This window comes from Paralichthys olivaceus, chromosome 7 (assembly GCF_024713975.1).
Source record: "Paralichthys olivaceus isolate ysfri-2021 chromosome 7, ASM2471397v2, whole genome shotgun sequence".
Taxonomy (NCBI): Eukaryota; Metazoa; Chordata; class Actinopteri; order Pleuronectiformes; family Paralichthyidae; genus Paralichthys; species Paralichthys olivaceus.
The window spans coordinates 17,630,290-17,656,665 of NC_091099.1; the positions used below are offsets into that span (position 1 = coordinate 17,630,290).

Below are 26,376 nucleotides of genomic sequence, written 5' to 3' on the forward strand. Positions count from 1 at the left end.
TCTCCATCACTGCTGTTGTATTGTAGTATATGTAGTTTTCTGCAGCATAAAAAATAGAAACACTAGAAAACCTTATAATGTGTAATCTTAGAATTTATTCACAAGGATTTGTAACCATGAGCTCAAGTTAAGGAAAGGAAAACTTTTTTGCAAGATATCAATCAGAACAATCAATAATATCGAATGCAATTTGTGTTATGTGTTATCATACGTTACATTTATTTACTTAGTGTTTCATTTTGCACAATAATCCAAGTTCATCACACTTTTTTCTATATATGTCCCAAACTACAAATATCTTCAATCTATATGCACCTGTAGCTCGGTTTGGGCCAGTTCTGAGTCTGGACTTTGTTTAGATCTACAGATTCAAAGGTGAGCTTAGGGTCGATGGGGTGCGGTGATGCCAGGGACAGCCGTGCAGCCAAGAGCCCCATCCGGACACAGCTGTCCGTGTCTCTCCGCCGGAGGATCCCTGCCATCAGAGCGCCTGCAAGACTGCAGAGAGAGTGAAGATGAGTGACTTTGGTTACTGAAATGATTATGTGAAAGAGAGAATAGAGATCATGGGGAATGAAAAGTGTCTGAAACTGTAGCTGCAGAAGAAAAAAGAATGGAAAAGAAAGAAGTTGAAGAAAAGTTTTTAGCACCTGTCTCCTGCTCCTGATACATTGATTGTGTCCTCTGCCTTCATGGTCAGCGCCGGGTAATGTACAGCACAAAGTTTTCTGCTCTGAAATTTGAAAAATTGAATTGAAGCAGTAATTGCCTCACATTTACTGTTCTGGTAACCCACGTCATCATCATCATCATCATCATCAACAACAACATCATCATCATCATCATCAACATCATCATCATCATCATGTGGTCAGTCAGTCCTCACCCTCCTCTGCTTTCTTGGCTGCAGGTTGACCGAGTCTGCCTCCTGCTCTCCACACACCAACACGCCGTAAGCCCCCAGAGTCACCACCAGACAATGAAGATGCTCCAGAAGGGGGCGTGAGAGATCCACAGCAACACCCAGCACCTCCTCAAGAGAACTTGGCATCACTGCCACCCCACAAGACAAAACCACATCCGCAGCCACTGTCACACTGTTCACATTTTTAACAAGAAACCCAACAATTGTGAGTCAACATGTGTAACATAGACACAGTGTACAGTTGAACCATTCAATACTGTTTTCTGTCTCTCAGTCAACTTCTGTTTACCTTCAGGTGTTTGGATACCCAGTGTTTTGTTCATGGTGCACAGCTCCGCCAGGTTTGGGGATGAATAGGACAGAGACTTCCAGGCGTCAGACAGGAAAGGCTTACAAGCTTTTTCTGAATCAGTTGGCTCATACCAGACTGTGACACACATCAGTGGTATTACATCAAAATTAACGAAACCTTGCGTTGACAATTTTCATTATCATTTAGTCACCTAAATGATAGGTGCATTACCAATGCTTATTTGAATTTCCCTACGGGGATTAATAAAGTACTTCTGAATCTCTGATTCTTACCATTGATGTTGTGCTTTTTGGCAACACCACAAACATAGTCAATGGTGGACACAGGGATATTCCCATCAAGACACACAAGAGTGGCTGATGAAAGCTGCTTCTCAAACTGTGACACCTAGAGGGATTAGTTAGAGAGAATAGATAATTATTTTCATTGCAGATGTATTGTTTATCTATAAATGTTACAAATAAGACAAACTGACATAATCATCTTACTTTGTTCAAAACCCAAGGCTGTTCGGTTTAAATCACCAAATATACACATCAAACACATTACAAATGACATGAATGTTTGTGGTACTGGAACATCAATGCCGGACTAGTTTAACTAAAAGTCAATTCTTTTATTAGTAAAACTTACACACTGCTCTGTGATTTGCTGGTGAATGTCCATGTCACCCAAGCCGAGGCTCAGTTCTCCACTCTCAGTGATGACAGCACAGTAAGTAGCTGTGCTTTGTTCCTCCAGCCTGGCAACACCACTCGTGTTCTTGCAGAAAAAAGAATTTAACATTGACATAATTCAGGAAGAAGAATTGTAATCCTGCTTTGTGACAGTCACCTGTTGATGTGTACATACCATATGTTTACAGTGGTTGAACACTGCATCACCGTTTGAATCAGCTCCAACAGCTGAGATGAACAGAGGCCTGTGCCCTAATCGACTCAGAGAGTCTGGAAGACAAACACCACAGACTCAGATCAGGTTTGAAAGTGTTTATGAAAACGAAAATGAACATAATAGGATAAAGAACTCACTAGCGATGTTATGTCCTACACCACCAAATGACTGACACACACTTCCTGGGTTGGTCTTTCCAAACTGAAAGAGGTAACAAGTGCTCTCAGACGTTTCAGACTACATTGTATGTTCTTATAAGACCTGTGGACAAATGTGTCGTGAATTAAACTTACTTGAATTGCTTTTCCTTTGGCAATGAAATCTATATTTATTCCTCCGATCACAACCTGTAAAATAAAAGCACTGCAGGTTCTGTATTGTGCCAATATATTACTTCTGTGGAAATAAGTCCTACATGTGTGTTTGTACTCACAATATTTGATTCTGATTCTGATGTGTGTTTTCCAGAATGATGAGTTTCATTTCTTAACTTTCTCTCATTCATTAGTTCTGACAGTGCGCAGGCGATCTGACTTCCAACTCGAGCATTGTTATGAATGAGAGCGATGTCTTGAAACATCCCAAGTTAAGGAAGGTGTATTACAGCACAAAGGTAATCAGCAGTAGACATGAAAGGTAATTGTAGTTTAACTCTGTCAGCCTTTCAGGCGTTCAACCTTTTTTTCTCAGAATTTGATATGATCATGTTTCCTGTGTTCTTTGCATGATGTTTTCAGATTTTCTGAAGGATACTGGCCTGCAGGGACTTTCCTTGAGTCAGCTCATTGACCTTCTGGAGAATAAATGGGGTAACATCTCTTCCAGTGATACCTTTAGCACTGAGGGAATCAAAAAGACAAAAAAGTGATGATTTGATGCATAAATCATTTAGTTCCCTTCACCAAATCCAGATCATAAAAACAAATATTACAACAGAGACTCTGTACCTGGCCTCTGTAACTGCAGCCTGTACGGCTTCCTCTATCTGCTGCCCAGCAGCTGCATGCTCCTCTGGGATAGGCACCGCTAACAGGACACCACTTTGAAGACCCAGGGACAAAGTGCTCGCTGAAAGACATCCAAACAAAAAAGAACAAAAAACATGACAAACCATTTGTATGATGGGTATACCAACTTCAACATATTCTGTGTCTAATATGCCTGGAGACAGAATCTGTTAAAACTGAAGGAAATGGACAATCTTCAGGAAATGAAATGTTGATATACCTATGAGTTTTGCTGCCTCAGTAGGGTTGTCAGCCTGGCACGAGGAAGTGAATCCACTTTGAGGAGAGAAGAATGCTGGGAAATTCTTTGACTTGCCATAAGTGGCTACACAGACGCCATGTGTTTCCTGATTAAAGATACACAGCGGAAGAAATATCGTATTTTAGTTGAATTCACTCATCTCAATTAATATAACACAAAGTATTGCTGATACATATTTTTCTGTATAAAAAGTGTACACTCAAATAGTATCTCCATATTCTTACAAGGAATTCCAGGGTGCGACCGATGTCCAGAATAGACTTGACCCCAGCAGAGATCACAGCGATGGGAGTTCTGCCCAGCTCTGTCAGATCTGCACTGATGTCCAGACCTGAAGGAACAATAGTCAGTGGGGACAAATGATGAAACTTTCTGTAACTGTTATGGCACCTTAAATAAACATTTTGTTATTCACATGCCCAAATTTGTTTTAAATCAAAGTCACAATCCTGAGTATTGGTGTTAATACGCATGAAGGTCTTCCTCAGAGTGAACTATCTCGGCCCTCAGCAGGCCACCGAATTCAGGTTGTATACCTGATGATGTCATTGTTTACTCTGAGAAAGACTTCTGTGTGAAAGGAAGCCAAAACCATATAGTCTGTCTATCATCCTGATTTGTTGAGAGAATGAACATCTTACTGTTCTCTCCATCTCTGTGAACTCCTCCGATACCACCCGTGACAAACACAGGGATGCCAGCATGATGGGCAGCTATCATCGTGGCTGACACTGTCGTTCCCCCAGTGAGCCCCTGAGAAAAAAACCCACAAATACACACTGACTGCACCACACCACAATGAATTATAAACTCACTTATTTCAAGTGGATGAAACCCTGTAGGTCAGCCATCGTGCTTATCAGACACAGTCTGGTATGAATTCCCAGTGGCAGCATTATTACTAAACCAGGGGTTCCCAAACCTTTCAGTGATGCTGTTGCTAATCTGTCATAATCATCTTAGGGGTCATGCAAGGACAAAGAAAATCAGTGGGCAGATGACTATTTTAAAATATTTTGACTGAGATATGCTATTTGTTATTTCTTTTCAAATTGTGTTCGATTCGAAGAAATCCTCCACTGGTGTCTCATGACCCCCCAGTGGGTCACAACCCCTGTTTGGGAACCACTGTTATAAACTACTATATTCAGCTTTTATATACTTGTACCTTACTTAATTAACTTTTGCATTTATTATATTTCTGGTATATGGTACAGATATAAAAAAGTGCTAAAGAATCTCACTTAGTAGTAAATACAGTATCTAAAACTGGCTCCATAAAGATTATGTTGCCTGTATTTGTTAGTGATACAAAAAATAAAAAAATAGAAATCTGAAAAGAGCTACTCTTAATAAAGACATTTGATCCGTACTGAATTGGGATTTTGAATTGAGGACATTTACATGAAAGGGAGATATTTTAGTGTTTCTACTGTAATTCAAACAATCAGAATGCTTCTTCCAGCACTGTTCATATCTGAGCTGAATAAGCTGCAGTCTCACTTTGCTGTTGACGTATGGCAGATCACGACGGGACACCTTCAGTGAGCTCCTGCAGTTCGCGAGGTGCTCCAGCTCCTCTGGTGACAGACCGACGTGCACTTTGCCCTCGATCACTCCAACCGTGGCTGGAGTGGCACCTCCCGCTCGTACTATGGCCTCCACCCCCTTTGCTGTGCTGTGTATGATTACACGAAGAAGGATCATTGCCAGTGAATAAAACGACTCAATAGTAGCTGCTGTTATCAGAATGTGTTGACGCTTGAAGGTCATGCAGGTGTACCTCAGGTTGTGTGGATAGGGCATGCCGTGTGTGATAATCGTACTCTCAAGGGCAACCACTGGTTTGTTTTCTGCCAACGCCTGGGATACAGATGGATGAACTCTGAAGAGGCAGTCTGAGGGGAGAGATTCACAAATCATCCTCCTCCTCATCATCGTTACACATCGAGCTGTGTGTGCAGTATATTTTAAGGATACATTTACCATTTTTGCACCATGTGCTCTGATACGTTGAGATTCCTCTTCTCAGGACGAGTGCAGGGACGCTCCTCAGCATTCTCCTCATTCTGCTCAGATTTTGAGGCAAACCCTGAAAACATTTCAGTGTGAAAGAAAGCAGAGTCAGCTGATTCTCACTGATCAATCAAGTTGAGTTGATCAACTATCTTCACTGTTGCAGCCTGATAATGTGAATCATTTAGTGACTCCCCTCTAGTATCACTCCTAATTGCATTTAGAAACCAAAACATGAGAGGCAAATTTCTATGTTTAAGATCTTCTGATGACATTTATAGTAAATAGGTGATTGTGACTAAACAAACATGATTTAACGAGAGTGTCAAGACAAAGAAGACAACATTTACTGTCTAATTCTTTGATTAGAACTAAAAGACAAATCCTGAAAAAACACAAATACTCTAAAGAGACAATATGGTTAATTTAGTGAAACAAATGTGTCCATTCTGTGTACACACATAAAAACTTTAAGTCATGTGTATGTCGAAATCAGAACAATAAACAATATTACCTCAATTTCTTGGAGGAAATATCAAATAGGCTCCCGCAAGCTGTATTACACCCGCAGTGTGTGTGTATGTGTTTGTGTGTGTGTGTGTGTTTGTTTTCTGGCGCTGGAAGGCACAAGTCCAAACCAGCTTTTGTGAGGATTTTCTTTGCTCCAGTTAGTCGGGACAAATTCCCACCACCATCCCCCCTCTTGGGGCCACTCTCAAAAACCTACACCCAAAGTCCAGAGCCAGCATCTGTGACATCATCACCTTTTTCTCCTATTTCACTGCATCTATGCACTAAAGATTGTTCGATGTAAAGTATTACACCATCAATATTGTGTTTGATGCATATAGCAAAAGAAGTTCACAGCGTACTGATCTAATTTGTACCAACACTGTTAATTTAACAGCTTTAAACTTTAATCAATATCTCTTTAATGACACAGTGAAGATCAGAGACATTGATAGACACAAACCCAAATTACATTTAGATCATCTGAACATCCATGTGCTGGGAAGAAGTCATCAACATTAACTGATTGGTTCTGTGCTATGATGGAGAACATTTCCCTGTGGTGGAAATGTTGACTACTTCAAAACAAAACAAAACATCCTTGCTCACAGATATTAAAAAGGTCAAAAACACATTGCATTCAATGAATTCATTGTTAAAAGTCTCCACCATGAGATTTAGTGCTTACCTTCTCCGATGCAACCTAAATACTGTTAACTTTGCTGGAGGGTTGAACTTTGACCTGAACACTGTTTACACAGCCCACAAGCAGCCATTCTGTGCTCTAAACTATAGTCTGGAATTGTCTCCTGGTGAACAGTGACACAAGCAAATATACACGGGCAAACATGTATATGACAAACAAAGCATGTTTGTGTATGAAATATGCACATAGATACTCTTTATAAAGTCTGCAAAGAAATGTTATATGTTCCAGTCTCGTTTTCTGCCTCGATTCGAAATATAGCAGCTAATCCCAGAAATATTACACAAAAACGACTGGACAGATCACCATGAAACTTAATGTAATGATGCGGAAGGGCTTAGTAAGGAACTGATTTTATTTTGGTATGGATCCAGGAATTTTTCCACTGATCTCCCACAATAATACATTTAGATGAAAAAAATCATGCAAATTTAGGGGACCTTTTCTACAAGTGTGTGCAATTTAATGCAGCTTGACTGAATTTGAATGGACTATTGAGCCCTGGTTTAGCCCAAACTAAAGAAGTGAAGTGCAACCCTCTGCAGTCAATCTGGCTGCGTTGCCTCAACAGTAAGATCTGAATTCAGCGGAGGATCACATTAACAGCTGCGGAATCAGTTTCTCAGGTCAGTTAGGTCTCACCAGTCTGTAACTCTGAGCTCTCCAGTAATTCTTCTTCAAACCAGTGTGGATGCTCCAGCTGATATGCATGGAAAACCTCTATGGCATCCAGCAGGGCTCTGCCCGAGGGGCACTGATGGTACACGTCCTCTGAAAGCCCTTCGATGTGGTTCACTCTGCCTGGTTCATGCTTCTCTGTGTCCAGGATCCGGAAAAACAGCTCCTCAAACTGTTTCATCAGCTTGTACCTCACTGTGATGTTGAAAGGTGAAGGAACGTCCTCCTCTGAACAAACGTCATCAAAATAAGCCACCATGTATTTTTCAAAGGATGCAGATCGGATGAAATGTGGGACCAGGAGGCAGAGGGCTGGAGTGAGCATGTCGCCTACAGGTGAGTAAACGTCCTCCCTCAGAATAAGCTGTTTGTCTCCACACATGGCTCTCCATTTGGCCTGTACCCCTGGTGAGCACAGGAGTAGTATCTTATCTGACGAGGTTTCTATTTGCTCTCTGTGCCAGTCCAACCACTGAATCCTTCCCAGTGTTCCCAGTCTGGCAGAGTCCAGCAGATCCAGCACCACTTCTGTGCCGCATTTAGTTGAAAGGAAGCCACACAGCTTGAGAACAATGTTTTTGTACAAGGGGTGGTCGAGGGAGTAAAGGACCAGGACTCGTCTTCTCTTTTGCATTTGAAAACTCTCCGGTTGGTGTTTGGCAGCAGATGAGGATGTGTTCGCAGAATCTGGGAGAAGGATGCAGTTAATCAAGTTTCAATTCATTGATTGATTAATTTAACTTAATTCAAGTTGAGTTTTATTTTCAATACTATTCATTTATAAGAGGACAAACCTCTATGATATGCTCTCCATAGGAAGTAAAAAAGAAAAAGCATAATGACAAACAGGCCCACCACCATCTTTATTATGACAGTCCGTGGTGAATAATCTGAACAAAAAACAAACATACAGATAGAGATTAGCGAAACACCTCTGTGTAAATACAAAAAATTAATTAAAACATAATGAAATCAGTGATTCCCAATCTGAGGTTGGGCACTCCTGCACTGGTATTAAAACTCAGGGGTTGGTAAGATGATTGATGGGTCATTTAAAAAAAATGTTTTGATACATAAATTTGCATCTGTTTTGGGTATTTTGTCAAATCTTTGCTTTTTATTGAGATATATTTGGGCTTAAAATAAATATTCAAATAAGTTCAGAAATGCTGCAACAAGTGAACATTCATATCAATGGGTCACGAGCAAAAAAGGTTTGGAGTCACTGATTCATGCTCAGTAACATCAGGTCAATGAGAATGTGTCAAAAATGTTACTTACAATCACAGTTACTGAACATTTTGGTGTGGCGTTGACAGTCATTTTTGCATCGGATAAAAAAGGGTTGAATCTATGAAACAACAGAGTAAAGTCAGTAAAAAGTTGATGCAATACCTCTAAAAGATTGCATTGTTAACTAGTGTGGGTGGGAGATTAAATAAAAACTGAACTCACCGATAACAACATCTGATCACAGTTTGGGTGCTGCCACAAAGGAAATTCAAATGTCACGTTCAGTGATGTTCTGTTTTCCTGTTTGTTTAATGGAAAAAGAAAATGTATTCTGGTTTAGTTACTCTACAGGATGTCCTGCAGCTTAACCAGCAATAAATCACTTAATGGTCGTAAACACCAGGTCTCACACAGTTATTCTGGTCATCACTGGTGAAATAGGAGACATATTCAGTTTTATTACTTACCTTTGAGACATTGTGTGAGTAATGGAAAGTCTGGCTCTGGATGGAGACTTGGTATCTCTCTGAATACTCTGCTGCCTCAAAACCCACAACAACAATCGACTTTTTATTTTTCTTATCTAAAGAAGTTGCTTGGGTGATGTTAGGCCTCCATAGACTACCTGAAACAAAATATGCAAAAAGTACAATGGATTTCTTGGGGTTTTGCATTTTAAACTTGAGAAGTGTAAAAAAAGTGAAATTTACCATTTTCAATGCACATTTGAGCCATTTGGATTCTGCTGTCACCACATCCTGACGATAGATAAGAAGCTAATTAGAACGTTTTTTAAGTTCCTCTTGTACCGCTTTAAGAAAAATAGCAAATAAATCAGTGAACTTTAGAAATAACATCAAAAGTGTCAATTATGAGAACATAATTTTTTCATTTCTGATACAATTATAACACAGAGTAAGTATAAAGTGTTCTGTTGCTTTAAATAGTTAACAGTGAAACTAGAAATGAGAGCTGCAGTTGTCAATAGATGCCAATTGATTTTTTTTATAACTGTGACAATATGATTTACATCATGTTCCAGCTTCTCAAATGGGACAATCTGCTGCTTTGTCTTACATGACAGCAAGTCTGTGTTTTTTTTAATAGAAAATCAAAATACCTTTGATGACTGAGACATGAAGAAAACTCACCTGGGATAATAATTTTCTTACTGATTCTGTAGTCTCTTCTCACAGGTTCTGGTAAATTAATAACTGACACTGCGTATGTAAGTTCAGGCTCGACCACAATTCCGTCCAAGGAAAATGTCCACTGACAGAGAAATGAGAATCATAAATGAATAATATAATCTGTGTGTATATGTGTATACTGGTTGGCACTGCTACAGCAGAAGTTAAACGTATATGTTTCTTACCCTCGTATAGTTTTGATTCAGCGGTTGTGTGATGATAAAAGAAAACTCCACACACACACTTTGATTACTTTTTTCATCCCGAATATTTATCTTTGACCCATGAAGTTTGAACACACCAGCTGTGAATAGAAGAGAATATTGTAGAGTATAGTACTTTTACACAAAACTGCAGAGTTTAACATTGCTTACCATCTGACTTTAATTTCCATATCACATTCATAATGGGGATGGTCCCATGTTTGTCAGTCCCGACTCCCACATGCTCAGGACCCCAGTCTGGGCCTGTGGGAGCAAGATCTACGTCCTTGTGTTCATCTGAACAGTTATCTAGCATTTAGGGAATAGTTTCAATATTATCATATTATCAACATTTCACTAACTGATATGCTGTGGTGGAAGACTTTCACACAAATATGCATTACATTTTCTTAATCACAACACAGGGTAAAAGGTAAAAATTTGTGAAACTTGTTATTTACTGGAATGTTTCCAATGAATTCTACTTATTTACATGTCATTTCACTCCTACTCTACTTTGCTCCACTGCAAAATCAGATGTGATAGTTACTAACTACTTTGCAAATTCTGATTGATAGAAAGTTGAAATGTGAGTTGAAATGTGTTCAACTGTACCGAGCAGTATGCATTCATTAAAGTAAGTCCCACCCTCACCAGCTCCAACATGATTGGAAACACATTAATGCATCAATTTTCCACCTTACTAAGAACAATTCAAAAAACGGTCATATCCAAAAGTGCTTATACTTGCACAAAATATTTCCATTCTGTTGGTTTAACTATAGGCTACAGTAAATGTTTAAACTCTATTCTTATTACATAACAATTAAGATACTCACGGATTTTGCAATGGGCAAGACCCTGGAAAAAACAGACACAGAGTGAATTTGTGAAGTTTGGACAAAACCCTCTTCAATATGTGTTTAAGTTGCTCATGGACACTTGTAGAACGTATTGAAGACTCACCGGTTGACTGCAGTCCTGATGTTCATTCAGAATCCGAAGACAAGGCGACACTGTTAGTCCAGCAATCAAACAAAAACAGAAAACAGGAAGACGGCTCATTGTGTTACTGCACAATACAGGAGAAAAAGCTTTAAAAACTACAGAGTAAATAAAGAAAACTGTCTCTTTCAGGGGAGATGGTTCAAGAGTCTGTTGAACAAACACTAAGAAGAAGGTGGCACTCTGACTTTAACAACTGCATTAGTGTCAGATTTATCAGGTGCTGACATCTAAATACACAGGAAAGACGTCCTCATCACGTGTGGTTTGTAGTTTCCATTCTTATTAAGAGAACAGCATGGGTTGTGAGAATTGCTCTCTGAATGTGTGATTTTCTATGAGATTTCTTGTTATTACCTCTTAAAAGAATTTAAAAAGACTGATGCCAACTGCAAAGTGATATGTCAATGCACCAAACATTCACTAGGTGGGAGCAGTGACCATGTTTATAGATAGTAGCTGTCCTGTTTAAAGAGTGTACATTGCATTTTGGTATTTTAAACTATATTTTATGTTATTTCTAGTATTTGGAAAGTTTAGCCTTTACATCTCAGAAACAATACTTTAACATCCAACTTTGACATCAGGTTACATCACCTAATTATACAGATAACAGGGACAGACGGCTCAGGATTTTGACCGATGAACCTTTAGTTATTAGCTGTTCAGTTACCAAGGATTATATTTTATAGGACAAAAATGTGGCTGTGGCTCTGTTTGGACTTTGATCTCAGCTGTATCAGTTTACAGACAGAGAGACCGATAGACAGACAGACAGACAGACAGACATAGACAGAACATTGGATGAATGGACAGACAAACAGACAAACAGACAGAAAGGTGAATGGACAAATAGACTGACTTTGAGCTCAGCTGTATCAGTCTACACAACTCACAGACAGACAGACAGACAGAAAGATAGACAGACATAGATATAACGTTGGATGGACAGACAGACAGACAGACAGACCGACAGACAGACCGACAGACAGACAGAAAGATAGACAGACATAGATATAACGCTGGATGGACAGACAGACAGGCAGACAGACAGACATATAACGTTGGATGGACAGACAGACATAGATATAACGTTGGATGGACAGACAGACAGACAGACAGACAGGCAGACATAGATATAATGTTGAATGGACAGACAGACATAGATATAACGTTGGATGGACAGACAGACAGACAGACAGACAGACAGACAGACAGACAGGGGTCTGGGTTGACACACAGTTCTGTGCCTCTGAAGTCTCACCAGAATAGATAGTAGCTGTTGTATTTATCCTCTGTCAGAGTGGTATCACAGCAGTGATTCAGGAGCAATGACGATACCATGATCCAAATATAAATATACACTTATATTCATCCACTCTGTGACATGCTGCGTTCAGGATTTATTTTAATATTTTATTCAACCCACCAATTTTACATATTTATATTTACATACAATTTAGTTGTGAAAATTCTTCCTATGAGGTGTAGATAACAAGTGAACTGTATCTGTGTTTTCATGTAATGGTTTTGAAACTTTTCCTCCTCTGGTTTTTTGTCCTTACATTCAGTCAGAAAGTTTGTTTTATCTTTATTTCAACCTCACAGAGAAGCTGCGGCTGACATAAACAATAACAATACTACTTTATTAAAGGATTTACAATTCGTCTTCATAAACATCCACCGATTCACTTTGGAACCCGACCTGAAAAGGCACCTTCATAACAGTTTGTCTTTGTCGTTGTCTAAGCCAGTACATCCCATGACAGGAATTTAAAAAGCAAACAGACGCTCAGGTATCTGATATCTGCAGAGAGGAGTGTGTGAGGTGTGACTGTGCGCAGAACAATCACATGAGATAAATGGGTCACGGGTTGAGGGCGAATCAAGAAGGGGATTGTGAATTGTGATGTAGCAATTGTCAGGTGTTGGTGGTTGGGGGGGGGGGATTTAGCTAGCCATTCACATGAGACTTTAAATACACGAATCTCTCACTAATAACTATAAGGTCTTCTCCTGAGTCGCTCACCACTGCTGCTGCTGCTCTGATTTCTTCTAATATTCAGGGTAAGTTATACCATAATGAAAATATCATGTGTCACAAGAGTTCCGATTTATTCAAGATCTCCTAGTCTCTATAGCCAAGTGTTAGTCTAGGTCAAATCTAGTGCAGCTTTACAGTAAGTAGTGAACACTGCAGCTGTCGCTGGTATTTCTATGAGGGAATCCCTGCTATGTCGTTACTTCTGACAAGGTCTCAAAGCAAACTTTCGAAAGTGGCTTTCAGGCTTTGACTTCTACGACATCTTGAGCTTTTTGATGGGCGCTTGATGTAACCCGAGGCCTGAACTGGCCACCATAGTATCGGTGAAGCCGCGTGCTTGACCCACGGCTACGGCTGAAAGGCTGGTGTGATAAGTGATGATGGCTCACTCTTATGGACTGGCGTGGAGGGCAAGGTCTGCAGGCTTTGCTTGTTTACCCTGACTTTTCGCTCCCTGTCATGCCAGCTTACTACAAATTGGATGTATTAGTGTGTTGTGTCAGAGGCAGTTACAGGTTTAGTTCTGCTCTAACACCTCCATCTGTTCATTAATGTGAAATGGCATGGTTGAATTGTTAAATGTCGTTGATGCAGCTCAGAGAAAGTGATTGAAAGTGTCAAGGGAGGGGATGTAATGACAAATATAACACAGCTAATTGGCTTTAAATTGTTTTCATTCTCATTTTAGCCAAAACTGTAACTTTATCTGTGGATGCCACAGGAAAACAAACAATAAACTGATTGAATTAATCCTAAAGGGTTAGGGTGGCGCAGTTCTTTTCAGTGTCCACAGGTCCCACAGGTTTTTTTTCCTCACTTGGCTGCAAACCTCTGCAGCTTATCTGTCTCTGGCATCATCATGGCAATATGATGCGAGGACACGCCAAAGCATGAGAGACATGTGTCCAAATATAGCTGCACAACACCCCTCGTCACCCCTTTATAACAATAGTACGGATTAACTGGTCCTGGAAGAATAGTGAGATGTACCTGATAGCCCCTGTGGAAAATTAGTACAACATTAGTTAACTGGGTGGATTCACCATATTCATCATGCCAACTGTAGAAATTGCTACTGGAACTTTGCTGGATACAGATAAATAATATGATAATTTGGATTACGTGAAGTTTGCATAAATTATGGAATAAAACATATGTTAAATATGCATCGAATAAAATTATTCCAAAAATTATATTTTTGCTCAAAAGGTACCAGAAGTTGTAACTATGTCTGAGGGGTGAGTATTAACTTCACCTTACAGATTCCCTCATTTTACTGTGTATTATCACTGACCTATCACTGTTTTACACTGTTTCTTGTGGATTCCTAAATAATTAAAAAAATATTCTTTTGTTCACTTTTCATGTCAAATGATGAGGAAGACCGGTGAGGAAAAAATGTTTTGTTTCATTAATAATCATCAGTATATATTCAGACGTTTTATGAATTTCATCCTTAAAATGACCTTTAAAACCTACATTTATAGTTGTATGTAAATGTATAAAGTGTGAATTTCTTTGTCACAGAGAAAGCCAAAATATACAGCAACTCGCCGACTGCATTTGAAGGTGAGTCTTGTTGCCCTTGAGGCCATATGTGAACAGTATTTAACAGCATGCTGCATGATTACCCCCGCTGAGGACATTGTGTTTTGTCCCCTGTCCATTTGTTTGTTGTTTGTATGTTTATTTGTTAGTTTGTAAACCAGATTACACAAAAACACTGAACAGATTAGGACAAACTTGGTGGATCCGGAAAGGGCTAATTACATTTTGCTTTGTTATCCTCTAGTCCAAACTGCTGAAGAATGCAGCTTCTATGCTGGTGGCTGAAAATGAAGAGAAAAAACACGAGAAAGAAAGAGTTGTGAACGAGCGTTTCCCTCCACTGAAGCTCTCAGGTCTGTCCGTCCAGGAGCTGCAGGTACTGACTCAACGAGTGAAGCTGATTTGATCATGTTACTTTATTTTCTACAGTATATTCTTCATGGTTCTTTTTTCTTTGCAGGATCTTTGTAAAGACCTACATCGTAAGATTGATGTTGTAGATGAAGTACGCTATGATATGGAGGTTAAGGTAGCCAGAAGTGAGACTGAGGTACAGTTGGTAACAAATACAATATAAATACATTTACTGACCTATCTGGATGAGTTAGTTGGATCGTTGGTTCACCAGTGAGCGTGACGTTTGTTGCACAGATCCAGACACTGAATAACAAGATTGTTGAGCTGAAGGGGGTGAAGCGGCCCAACTTGAAGAGGGTGAAGAAAACGACGGACGACATGCTGGGTGCATACACCGAAACCTCCAAACTCATGAAGGCGGATTTCAAGGTCAACCTGAAGACAGTGAAGAAAGAAGATGACAAGGTAAAGGTGTTGGTGGATAAAAAATCAAGTGGCATAATAAACTACAGAATAAAAAACAAACTATTGTATCATTACTTTCCAGAGGGAAGAAGTGACCGACTGGCGTAAGAACGTGGAGGCCATGTCTGGTATGGAGGGCAGGAAGAAGCTGTTCAATGCCGGACAATAAGAAGCTGCTCGTGTTAAACAAGACGATGTTAACAACACATTGATTCTAAAGAAAATTTTGAGTTTTCAGTGTTTAATTGCTTTTATAATTAGAAATGTAAAGTTTTTTTGTCTTTATTTAAGAATTAATGTCCACACAGAAGAAGATTGAAACAGAACTGGTTTGTTGGTGTCAACAGAACAAATATTCAACAAATGCACTTGATTGAATGTAAACCTGTATATAAAGACTGCCACTGTACGCCACTGTAATAATATGAATTTGCATTGAATACTGAAATTGTGTATTTGACTGAAGTAGGTTTGATTTTTTTTTGAAGAGCAGTATTCATATTATACAGATGATGGTGCTGTCCCCCTATCTGTAATACATGTGATGCTGATTAAACCAGCACAACGACATGTCTGTTTGAGTTCTCTGATTTGTTCAGGTTTCATTTCAATGTAGTGATCGACTTTGTTTCAATAATAGCAGAACTGATTGGGGTGTATTAGATTCACAGGCAAACAGATGTTAATTCCCAGAGTCCAGGCTGCTCTGACATCCTGTGATCTTGAGCAGTGGGAGTAAGTTAGTGGTGAACCTGCTGCTGGGGGGGGGGGGTGCAGTGATTTACAGTTCACTGGATCTCAGGACACAGGAGGAAGCATTTAAGTTTGACACTCTTAAGGAAAAAGGAGACAATCAAGACTGTGACTTGAGTTTTCTTCCTTATTTCATTCATCTCTATGTAAAGTGACTGAGAGTCTAACCCCGACAGAATATCTGAGGAGATTGAAAAAGGTATGTTGATTGATATGATGATGACTGTGAAAATGTATTAGACAGTTTTACCTGTCGTCTGGAAGGGAATGGACACACAGAGACAATGGAAAAACATACACATGCACATTTACTGTAAATGTAAGATTTATTTCTGGTCTTTTAGAAAACATTGTGTTTGGCCTTTTGTTGTAACAACGCTCTACATTTTCACTTATTTTAACAAATGCTTGGCAATAACTTATTCTGATTTAGTTTCTGATGTGGCTGCATTGAAAACAATCTGCAACACACCTGTAGTGTTTCTAATTCAAAGTCTTAAAGTTGGTGTTTTCAAAGAAATGTGAATAAAAAGTTAGTGTAGAAATAGAAAAAATGAAAAATGGTTCACAAAATGAATCACACAAAAATTAAAAGATGTTTAAATATCAGTTCATTTATGAAAGGTTGTGCTTTAAAGATATGGTTGTAAAATGCTAAAGCTATCTTGCTTGTATATATCGCTTCTATATAGGGGCTATGCTTCTATAATGCATTTTTTCAGACTTGACTTTAAAACCGTATATCATTTTTTTAGCTGACAAGAGGCATTCAACCATGTCTGAGGGGTAAGTAATAATATTTTTTGATTATTTTAAAATCAATGAATCATTAAAATTGTAAAATTGTTGTGATCCTTAACTTTTCCATGATGTCATTATTCACTCTTGTATCCTTATTTCTTTCTTTTCCATATCTCAATTTCTTCTACAGACCTGTAAGTTATTCTTATTACTCCATATCTGAGGATTTCTTTTATTATTATTTAACGTTCAAACCATGTGGGTCTTTTTATATATCTGTTGGTTCAATACGTTTTCATCTTCTGCCTCTTACGTAGAAAAAATCAAAGATCTCTGCCTCTCGCAGACTGGCTCTAAAGGTACTGTCTCTGTATTACAACATCATCTCTGTGTCCATCTGACCGATGACAATGTAGATGATTTAGCAATAAATCACACAATCCACATGTCAACAAAATGTGCCACTAAAACTGTGTCTGTCTTTCCTAATTCTAGACCAAACTGCTGAAGATGGCGACGGTGATGTTGGAGAAGGAGAAGGAGGAGAAGAAACTGGAGAAAGAAGGTGCTCTGAGTAAGAGAGTCCCTTCTCTCCAGCTGTCTGATTTGTCCCTGCAGGACCTTCAGGTATGTTCAGGTCACTGCACAGGCCGCAAATCGTACGTACCACAATGAAACAACGTGAATGAAATGCAGCCCTCTAGATGCCAGGCATACAGTATGTTCACATGCAGGAGGTGCAGAACAGGGGCTGTGATGTCTGCATTTTAACTACTCAGACAAAAGTTCAAGGAAATAGTAACCCCCACTAACACATCAAATATTACTGAGCATATTAAATATGTAACCTGACACATGCAGCAGTAACAGAAGACTTTCAATACATTTGATCCTCATCTCTGTCCATAGGCTGTGTGCAAAGACCTGCACCATAAGATCGATGTGGTAGATGATGAGCGCTACGACATTGAAGCTAAGGTGGTGAAAAATAACAAGGAGGTACGTTTTCTTTCACATTCGTTCAGTTTTGGATTGGTTTGAAGACTTTCGGAATCTTTTTTTCAGAATACCAATTTTTGAATTTATTTTAAATTGTGATCTTTTCATCCATTCATATGCTTTACCTTGCATTTCTACTTGTTAACCGCAGCTTGAGAATCTGGCTCTGAAGATCTTTGAGCTGAAGGGCAAGATGAAGCGGCCCGCTCTGAAGAGGGTGAAGATCTCAGCCGACGCCATGCTGGGAGCTCTGCTGGGCTCCAAGGTGAAAGAGTCTGTGGACTTCAAGGCCAACCTCAAGACTGTGAAGAAGGAGGAGGAGAAGGTGAGAGCGGCAAATACAGCCGAGTCATTTGCCTTGGATTATTCTGGTTTTTAAAGTTTTCCAGATGATATAAGAAGAGGTTAAAGGGATAGTTTACCCCAAAATGAAAATGTACTCATTATCTACTCCCCACTATCACTTGTAATCTTTTCTTTCTCTTCTCAGAAAGAGGAGGTGACTGACTGGCGTAAGAACGTGGAGGCCATGTCGGGTATGGAGGGCAGGAAGAAGCTGTTTAATGCAGGACAGTAGATCTGTATTTTGGGATATTTGTAATATGAATGCTCTTTTAAAATGGACAGAAATAACACGGCAAATAGTTTTTCTGCACACAATTTGCAAGCAAGTGTGAGTGTGCAATATTCACATTTAAAATTCAATTCAAGATTCAAAGGAAGTAGATTGTGTTTATTTTGCATAAAAAATCCCTCATACCCACCATGGAAATCAGCATTGTGAAATGTGCTGTGTTTGATTATCTGTACATTTGCAGTGAATCCTGGTTTATCTAATAATAATAAATACTTCTGATGAAAACACAAAACTGATGCTGTACTTTTGTCTCTAAATATCTACCTTCTCATCACCTTTGTGGTGCTTAACGCAAGACTGGGATCACAAGTCAGTTGGTAGTAAAAATTCTAGGACATGGCAGTTGACAACAATAGCAGCTGAGAACAAAGTTGTTAAATCATCTTTGCAAATAAAATCAGAACTGCGAACGTCCCAAAATAAGAGAGGTCGACGGTTCAGGGCTGCAATAAACCGCTCAGTTAAAACGTCAAGGAGCCGTCAGAACACACGGTGACAATCAGCACACCAACTCCTAAATAGAAACATTCCAGACACAATTAGAGACACACAAAACATATTGATAATAACATAATAATTATAAAACTCTTTTAAGATTCCAACCTCACTTGCAGCCCTTTTTACCTCCACCAAGGAGGCTATGTGTTCACCCGTCCGTTTTAAAGCAACGTTATACAAAAACTACCAAACGGATTTCCTGGAAATTTTGTGGAAGGAGGTTGTAGGAGTCAGGGAAGAAGCCAGTCAATTTAGGTTTGGATCCACAAATTTGTTTCATTTTATTAAACATGCTCTTTCAGTGCTGGTACAAATGTCTTTGCAATGATGATTATTAGTCAGGTCAGGCAGTCAACTCAAGAGGCTCTGCTCCGTCTCCACAATAATCAACTATATCCACTCTCAAGCTGTAAATATTCACCATCTCTCTCCGGTAATGCCTCTGCTGCTATTAGAACTGCACCTGTCTTTTCAGCCCCAGCATCCACCTGCAGGCTCCAGCAGAGAGGTTCAAATACTTGCTTATAATTTCTATGTAAATATGTTCTGCTGCGGTAATTAACATTTCAAACATGAGTTGTCTTAATAAACTAGACACTAGGTCAGGCAGCAGATGAATGAATGACTGATCTCTGCTTTGTTTTCGAGGTGAGCCTATTTAAAAACTCCAAAAGGACTGTAGTAATACCTGTATGTCTGTGACAGCACACGAACCCCAGCCTTCTGGTTAAAAGTCTGATGTACTACATGTCCACTCCAGCTTCCACACTCTCAGTTGCCACCTTGCTAAGAGACATTACATCCTGCAAATTGATTAATTATCAGGTGAGACGTTATCCAATGTAGACATAATTCTGAGGGAGGGTTTAAGAAAAAAAACTACTGGTGGTTTTATAGGAGGTAGAAGAGCCACTATTTTTGGACGTTGATCAACTGAGAATACGAGACAACTTCTGGATATCTCAGCCTCTTCTGCATCACTTCTGTCCAGTCTTTGTTCTCATCTTCTGAGAGTTCGCCAACTTCATGGAAGGTCAATGCTAAATCCTTGTGGTAGCACTTTAACGCTGTAGGTTTAAAGCAAAGCTGAGAGTCGTCTTAAGATAACATTTGTGTGAACTCCACTATTCTTCATGAGGGCCTGAGTCACAGAGTGACTGAGCATTTGACTCCTTGTTACAACAGAGGCTAGCTCAGTTTACCAACCACCAAGCCTTGACCAGCAGCTGTTCTTGTTCCTCTACTCCCCTAAATAAAAAACCTAAAAATAAAAAATAAAAATCCTTGGCTTTGTTCTTAACTACGAGGTAGTCCTGTAACGTTTTAGCAAACTGCAGGAGTCAGCGATCACACAAATGCAGTAGAATAGTTATGGACAGTCTGATGGATTGAGGATATGCTCCGATCATTATAATCCAAACCGTTTGGATGATCTGGTGATCAAGAAAATAAATCAGTTTGAAATGAGGAAATTAAATTATAGCATCAGAGAGATGTGAGACAACATGTCCCAAAATAAATTACTTGGACCATAGATGTATTTGCAAATCACTACAAATATCAATACCAACCATTTTTCATTTTCAAGCTGATGTGGCCACTTTGAACACAGTTATGTAATTTTGGTGGTGGCAGCACTTTGAGCACGTCTATACACGTCTAGGGCAGGACGTCTCGACATGATCCAGATTCACATTGGGTGCTGCTTTATATGTTCAATAAATGAAGGTGCAGTACGATGAAATGCAGATACTGAAGTTTGATACATTTCTTCAGTTTTAAGATTTGTCTGAAAATCCATCTGTCAAGACGCTGACCCAGCCTGAGTTTGGTCAGCCCTTTAAATACTCCATGCCACCTCCAACAACAGGTGTTGTTGAACCCAGGCAAGATGGCCAAAGGTTTAAGCCCATAAATGCACTTTTATTACCCCCTTTCCTGTCTGAATAATGTGGAGATGCACAACAGTAAATGTCAGAGTTGGTGGACACACAGTAGCAGTAGCACAGATAGCGAGGGGTCTATTTTCAAGAGCCATCCACATTTGGCACAGACACTATAAATCTGATTTTTCTCCTCGCTGCCCCGGCCCTTCAAACACTCTTTCCTTCAGCTCTGAGACTCGAGGAGCTTCACTAAGGTACAGAGATGATCTTCTGATTCTTGTTGATTAGAGTAGATTGAGTGAATATAAGTCATTTGAATTGGATTCTGTGATAAGGAAGTATTCTTTCAGCATGGTCAAATCTACTAGTATCTTAGTATCTGGAAAAGCTCTAACGCAGAGTAATGTCTTGTGGTTACAACTTTAACCGCAAGCTGAAAATTGTCGTCCAACATGCCTGTGGATAATCTGGCCTTTCACCTTTTTTGTCACCTTTGAAGAGAAGCTCGTCTGTCGTGTAAACACCAGACACAGAATGTGTATTTTCAGACTTAGATTTGTCTTGTGAGAATGCATAATGCAAAGTGACACAGCAACATTGTTTTTTTATTTTTTTTATTGTAATTTATCATTACTTAACTTCCATTTTTCAAGAACAAAAAAACTCATTTCAGTTGGGATCTTCTCTTGGTTGCATGTAATGTGGACGACCATGTAAAAAACACGATATATGGAACATCCTGGAGGGAATACATAACTTTGAAGATCCTCTAAGATGCAACAATTAGTGGAGTTAACTATAAATACCTCAAATAACTGTTTGGAGAGCATGAAATACTTTGACCAGGGAAGCTCATCAATCTTCAGTGTCAGTTCTCAGTTCAACTGGTGTCCACTGTGAAGGGAACTTACCCTATTTGTAATATAGATAAAGATAATATATATAAAGATACTTCTTCACATATATATTTTTCTTGATTCAAACAGAGTTGAGGATGTAAATCATGCAACTGTCTTATTTTCTGTATTTCAGTGTGAGAATTTAAGACAATCATGGCGGACGAGTGAGTATTATCTTTTCATTATGTGTGCAGTGACAGCTTCAAATTATACTTCAAACAGCGTGTTGACATTCATTGTGTAAATATGTGTTCATGTATTTTCTCCCTCTTGTTAACGCTTCAACAGATCTGTAAGTATTTGTATTTAAATCCTGTTTTCAGGCCTATGTTTCTCTTTAAAAGTAAATAAATAAATATCATATATACCAATTTAATGTGGTTCACAACATGCTGTGTATTGAGGAAATGAAATCTTCTTGAATCAATTCTAGAAAAAATCCAAGATCTCCTCCTCTCGACGGCTGGGGTTGAAGGTAAGCTTTTCATAAATCGAGATGTTTTTTTAAACTATATTTAATAGTTTCAAAATGAACTCCTGATTAAAACAATGGTTGAGGATTCCTGCATTCATTTGGACATTTAGCAGATCTTCCTGCTCCAGCAGGTCCACAGATCGATGATTGACAGATTTCTTCCTTTAGATCAGACTGTTGGCTGTTGCAGCTCAGATGCTGCAGGAGGAGACGGAGCAGAGGATGAGGGAGAGAGAAGCTGCTCTGGCAGAAAAACTTCCTCCTCTGAATCTGGCTGGTCTGTCTTTGGAAGATCTGCAGGTATTCAACTTCAGTTTAAAATGCTTTGGTCCATTTGAGTCGTTTTCTCACTCCAGTATATTCTTTTATAGGAAGTGTGCAAAGACTTGTACCATAAGATTGATGTTGTGGACGAGGAGCGCTATGACATCGGCCTGAAGGTTTCCAAAAATGGCAAGGAGGTGAGACACGTCAAGGATGAATGGGAGGAGTCAGAGCTCCTTGTGGAAGAGTTTTTAACCTTAGTGCGTACAGCGCCCTCTATGTGAGGACAAGGTCACTGCATGAAGGATCTAAAAACGATCAGACACTGCCCCCCAGTGGCAGCTCTGAGAACCCCAACACATGACAGAATCTTATTCATGAGGCCTGCTCCTCTTCTTCTAAAATAAAAAAAATGAACTAACGTGTTCGTTCCACATTATTAACAGTAAGTTTGTGACTTTACATATACTTCAAGACATTATTCAACCAGCTTATACAACGGGGCAGTAAATTAAATTACATCACTGATATTAATGAAATACAACCCCCCACAGAGTTATATTATATATTAGAGTTAAATCAAGTATACATTGGGCGAAGATTGGCAAATCACAGCTATTAATCAAACACAGAGTTGAAAAACCATTGGGTCCTAACCAGTGGTGAATACATAACGAGTGCTAATTAAATTTTTCCTTGACGTTTTATTTATTCATTTTTGCTAAATGTTATATTATGGAAATATGTTTTTGGAACATCAATGTATTCCAGACAGAGTTTCTATCACTTTAGTTCAATCAGCACTAAAGAGATATAGAGGAAGGCACCAGCATTTACAGTTGTTCCCTTCACCGTAACCTTTTAGAAGAGGTCAGAATATCCAACAGCATCTGAATTTTTTTTTTGATTTAATTAGATTTTAAAATATGTTGGGTAAATTCCATTTAAAGGCACAGTGTGTACAATTGTCATATCTAGTGGTGAAGTTGCATGTTGCAGCTGAACACCCCTCACCTCACCCTCTCCTTCCAAACATGAAAAAGAACCTGTGGTAGCTTCAGTTGTCATAAAAACTCAAAAGGTGTTTAGTTTGTTCAGTCTGGACTAATGTAAAAAACATGGCGGACTCCGTAGAGAGGGTCCCCTCCATGTAAATATAAAGTATTTAAATATAAAGGGCCTTTTCTGGGGTAAAGAAAACTACAGTTCATACAATTTAAATGAAATAATTTAGGTAAAACATCATGAGGATTATTCTACATTAAATTTCTGCCAATAGTTCTCTTTCACCTAAATCTTACACACTTGACCTTTAATGAGGGAAACTGTGTTTTTTTTTTCCAATTAAGTTTCAATGGTCAGCTCTTGATTTAGGATTACAAGCAGATGATAAACATTGATAACACATTGATAAATCTCAGTTTTATAAATCTATATATAGCTGGAGGATGGGTGAATTTATATTCATCGATCCCAGCTAGTGTCATATACAGTATAACCAACTGACTTGGTTAGAAGAGTAACAGCACAAGCCTGTATATCTCACAACCCTGTGCCTAGATTGAAAACATGAACCTGAAGATCACTGAGATCCAGAGTAAGTTTAAGAAGCCGACCCTGAAGAGGGTGAAGATCTCGGCTGAGGCCATGCTGAGCGTCCTGCTGGGCTCCAAACACAAAGAGTCCATCGACTTCAAGGCCAACCTCAAAACAGTCAAGAAAGAGGAGGAAAAGGTGAGTCTGGCTTTTGCTTTTGCTTCTCAAAAACCCAGAGTGGTTCTAATTTGACTGGTCGTCCATGATATGTTGTGTTGTCTACAGAAAGAGGAAGTGACTGACTGGCGTAAGAACGTGGAGGCCATGTCGGGTATGGAGGGCCGGAAGAAGCTGTTTAATGCCTCTGGAAACTAAAGAAACAATTATTTTCCAGTATTCAAATAATTTCCTAAGATTAGTTAAAAACATAAGATCTGATGTATATCATGTAGCTTTTATGAATTGCTGAATGAGATTATAAAACCAGGATTGTTTTGAAAAAAACAACCGACAATGGATCATTTTTAAAGGGACGGTAGAAGCTTCAAGTGGTTTTTAATTTATAAGAATAGATACAAATAATAGATGTTTTTTGACACATGATATCATACTCTTGTTTGGTGATGACTTAACTCTAATATACTTCAGTATTAACTGATGGTAATAGTGATGCAGTGGTTGTTTGCTGCAGTTCTCCACTGTAGCCTTCAGATGGCAGTATAGTTCTTTCATTGTGTTTATTGTGTCAACTAACTACTGAGGATCTGAGGACTGTGTCCCTCATAAATTAACATTATCTGTATTATCTGTTTTGATCAGTTGCCATTTAGTTTGTCGGGCATCCAATTTGGCTATTTATACTCAAATGAATACTAACATTAGAGTTTCTATTAAAGTTATTGCAGTGGGAGTATTCGTCTTCATATTTTGCTTATGTATTTGATACAAAGTTGGACTGATCCCTCAATAAAAACACAACAGCCCTGCCTTGGTTTCCTCCACTGATTCATCTGATAGTCAATATGGATTGTTCAAAGACTTTCTTTTTATTTCATACATGCTACATTGGACTAAAGCTGTGTCTTAACATCACAAGTGAAGAGTCCCAACAAGACCTTTAACACCTCATACATATGAGATGTGAGAGACGCCGCACAAGAATGGTGAGGACAGAGGGTCTATTTTAGTGAGCCACTCACATGAGCGCTGGAATCTATATATCCACCTTCTATCTGTGCTTCTCGGCTCAGAAAAAGACGCCTGTGAGTATTTGTCAACTGCTGTGTAAGGTAAGAATTCTTTTTAAAAGATATTCCTTAAAAACAAATACACTATAGGAACTGCACAACAAAAGGATGATATACGAAATTAAAAGAGCATTTATATTCATACTAGTTATAACTTCTATCAACTGAATGTATTTTAATGAAGTATATATTGAAGTATATATTGTTTCAAAATACAAGTTATTGAGGGGGAGGGTTTTATACAGTTTTAACATCTGCTGCGTCCCCCCCCCCCCCCCCCCCACCCCTCTGAGGTACAAGTTGAAGTTATAAACAACAAATTAGATTGTAAAATTAGATTTTTCTTTTTTACACCAGAGCTATTAACCATTGCTCATATTGTTTTATTTCAATGTAATAATCTGGATTCAATATTATTTTTTAAATTAGTGTACACAGACACTATGTGTACATTTCTGATTGATGACCTGTCAGATGATTCTAACTATTTTTGGCGCTGTTTAAAATAGTATTGTTTAAGTCACCGGTTTGACCTTTATTCAATGTCACAACTTCTTTATATTCACTACAATGATTTAGAAGTTTTCTAATGTAGAACTGATTAAAACTAATTTCACAAAGTAGATGAATATGTGTATTTACCTACTATTAGGTGTATCTCATTTAACTTTTCAAATTTTTTACAAATATTCTCCTATCTTTGAATTTTCGACAGAAAGGGAGCCTCACTGAACTGCAACCATGTCTGAAGCGTAAGTAGAAGAAGCCAGGTCTCATTAACTTTCTTCAATGTGCAATGTGAAATCACAAAAATGTAACTAACTCTACTTTTTCTCTCTCTCTGTGAATTATTTGCATTATCTTCCTAAATGGATAGGGCTGCGGTGAGTTGATTTCTTTTTTGCCAGATTAATTGATTGTGAGACTCAGGTAGTAAACGTGTCTTACCAACTAATAATGCAGAACTTTAAATGTGTTCATATTTTTTAACAACAAACCTAAATTAATTCATACTCCAAATAAAATAATCATCGTTTCAAAGTAAGTGGATTTGAATAATATATCATATAAGAGCACACAGGTCA

At 38.7% G+C, this 26,376-nt stretch overlaps 4 protein-coding genes across 5 annotated transcripts; 3 read left to right on the plus strand and 1 right to left on the minus strand.

Moving 5' to 3' along the window:
• Window positions 1–75: 75 nt before the first annotated feature.
• Window positions 76–7,830, minus strand: LOC109624433 (uncharacterized). Of its 2 annotated transcripts, none has more exons than XR_011243429.1 (19): window positions 7,276–7,830; window positions 5,388–5,493; window positions 5,185–5,299; window positions 4,905–5,079; window positions 4,043–4,154; window positions 3,626–3,732; window positions 3,360–3,486; window positions 3,080–3,200; window positions 2,886–2,971; window positions 2,566–2,702; window positions 2,426–2,479; window positions 2,270–2,333; window positions 2,091–2,185; window positions 1,872–2,000; window positions 1,511–1,625; window positions 1,215–1,352; window positions 887–1,097; window positions 651–733; window positions 76–498 (listed from the first exon to the last, which is right to left on the minus strand). XR_011243429.1 is itself a non-coding variant. In XM_020079084.2 (19 exons), the coding sequence occupies exons 1-19, from the start codon at window positions 7,342–7,344 to the stop codon at window positions 306–308; spliced, it is 2,193 nt and encodes a 730-aa protein (XP_019934643.2). In that variant the 5' UTR covers window positions 7,345–7,830; the 3' UTR covers window positions 76–305. The 2 variants fall into 2 exon arrangements, 1 of the variants encoding a protein (XP_019934643.2); XM_020079084.2 differs by having other exon boundaries at window positions 887–1,053.
• Window positions 7,831–12,883: 5,053 nt separating this feature from the next.
• On the plus strand, window positions 12,884–15,926 carry LOC109624439 (troponin I, slow skeletal muscle-like). The gene is made up of 6 exons (XM_069528560.1): window positions 12,884–13,009; window positions 14,514–14,555; window positions 14,779–14,910; window positions 14,995–15,084; window positions 15,186–15,356; window positions 15,439–15,926. The coding sequence occupies exons 3-6, from the start codon at window positions 14,806–14,808 to the stop codon at window positions 15,523–15,525; spliced, it is 453 nt and encodes a 150-aa protein (XP_069384661.1). The 5' UTR covers window positions 12,884–13,009; window positions 14,514–14,555; window positions 14,779–14,805; the 3' UTR covers window positions 15,526–15,926.
• Window positions 15,927–17,094: 1,168 nt separating this feature from the next.
• Window positions 17,095–18,718, plus strand: LOC109624434 (troponin I, slow skeletal muscle-like). Its single transcript, XM_020079088.2, has 5 exons — window positions 17,095–17,209; window positions 17,346–17,477; window positions 17,760–17,849; window positions 18,001–18,174; window positions 18,340–18,718. Exons 2-5 carry the CDS (start codon window positions 17,361–17,363, stop codon window positions 18,424–18,426), a joined length of 468 nt encoding a protein of 155 aa, XP_019934647.2. The 5' UTR covers window positions 17,095–17,209; window positions 17,346–17,360; the 3' UTR covers window positions 18,427–18,718.
• Window positions 18,719–22,088: 3,370 nt separating this feature from the next.
• LOC109624438 (troponin I, slow skeletal muscle-like) lies at window positions 22,089–25,030 on the plus strand. The gene is made up of 5 exons (XM_020079091.2): window positions 22,089–22,244; window positions 22,413–22,544; window positions 22,616–22,705; window positions 24,069–24,242; window positions 24,330–25,030. The coding sequence occupies exons 2-5, from the start codon at window positions 22,440–22,442 to the stop codon at window positions 24,417–24,419; spliced, it is 459 nt and encodes a 152-aa protein (XP_019934650.1). The 5' UTR covers window positions 22,089–22,244; window positions 22,413–22,439; the 3' UTR covers window positions 24,420–25,030.
• The last annotated feature ends 1,346 nt before the right edge of the window (window positions 25,031–26,376 follow it).

Coding starts and splice junctions, on each gene's coding strand:
- LOC109624433 (XM_020079084.2), bottom strand. CDS start 7,344: ATGCATATCAGCTGGAGCATCCACACTGGTTTGAAGAAGAATTACTGG. Junction 5,494..7,275: donor GAGCTCAGAGTTACAGACTG/GTGAGACCTAAC, acceptor AAATGTTTTCAG/GGTTTGCCTCAAAATCTGAG. Junction 2,186..2,269: donor TGTAGGACATAACATCGCTA/GTGAGTTCTTTA, acceptor TTTGTCTTCCAG/ACTCTCTGAGTCGATTAGGG.
- LOC109624439 (XM_069528560.1), top strand. CDS start 14,806: ATGCTGGTGGCTGAAAATGAAGAGAAAAAACACGAGAAAGAAAGAGTT. Junction 14,911..14,994: donor TGTCCGTCCAGGAGCTGCAG/GTACTGACTCAA, acceptor TTTTCTTTGCAG/GATCTTTGTAAAGACCTACA. Junction 15,085..15,185: donor TAGCCAGAAGTGAGACTGAG/GTACAGTTGGTA, acceptor TTTGTTGCACAG/ATCCAGACACTGAATAACAA.
- LOC109624434 (XM_020079088.2), top strand. CDS start 17,361: ATGGCGACGGTGATGTTGGAGAAGGAGAAGGAGGAGAAGAAACTGGAG. Junction 17,478..17,759: donor TGTCCCTGCAGGACCTTCAG/GTATGTTCAGGT, acceptor CTCTGTCCATAG/GCTGTGTGCAAAGACCTGCA. Junction 18,175..18,339: donor TGAAGAAGGAGGAGGAGAAG/GTGAGAGCGGCA, acceptor TTCTCTTCTCAG/AAAGAGGAGGTGACTGACTG.
- LOC109624438 (XM_020079091.2), top strand. CDS start 22,440: ATGCTGCAGGAGGAGACGGAGCAGAGGATGAGGGAGAGAGAAGCTGCT. Junction 22,545..22,615: donor TGTCTTTGGAAGATCTGCAG/GTATTCAACTTC, acceptor ATTCTTTTATAG/GAAGTGTGCAAAGACTTGTA. Junction 22,706..24,068: donor TTTCCAAAAATGGCAAGGAG/GTGAGACACGTC, acceptor CCCTGTGCCTAG/ATTGAAAACATGAACCTGAA.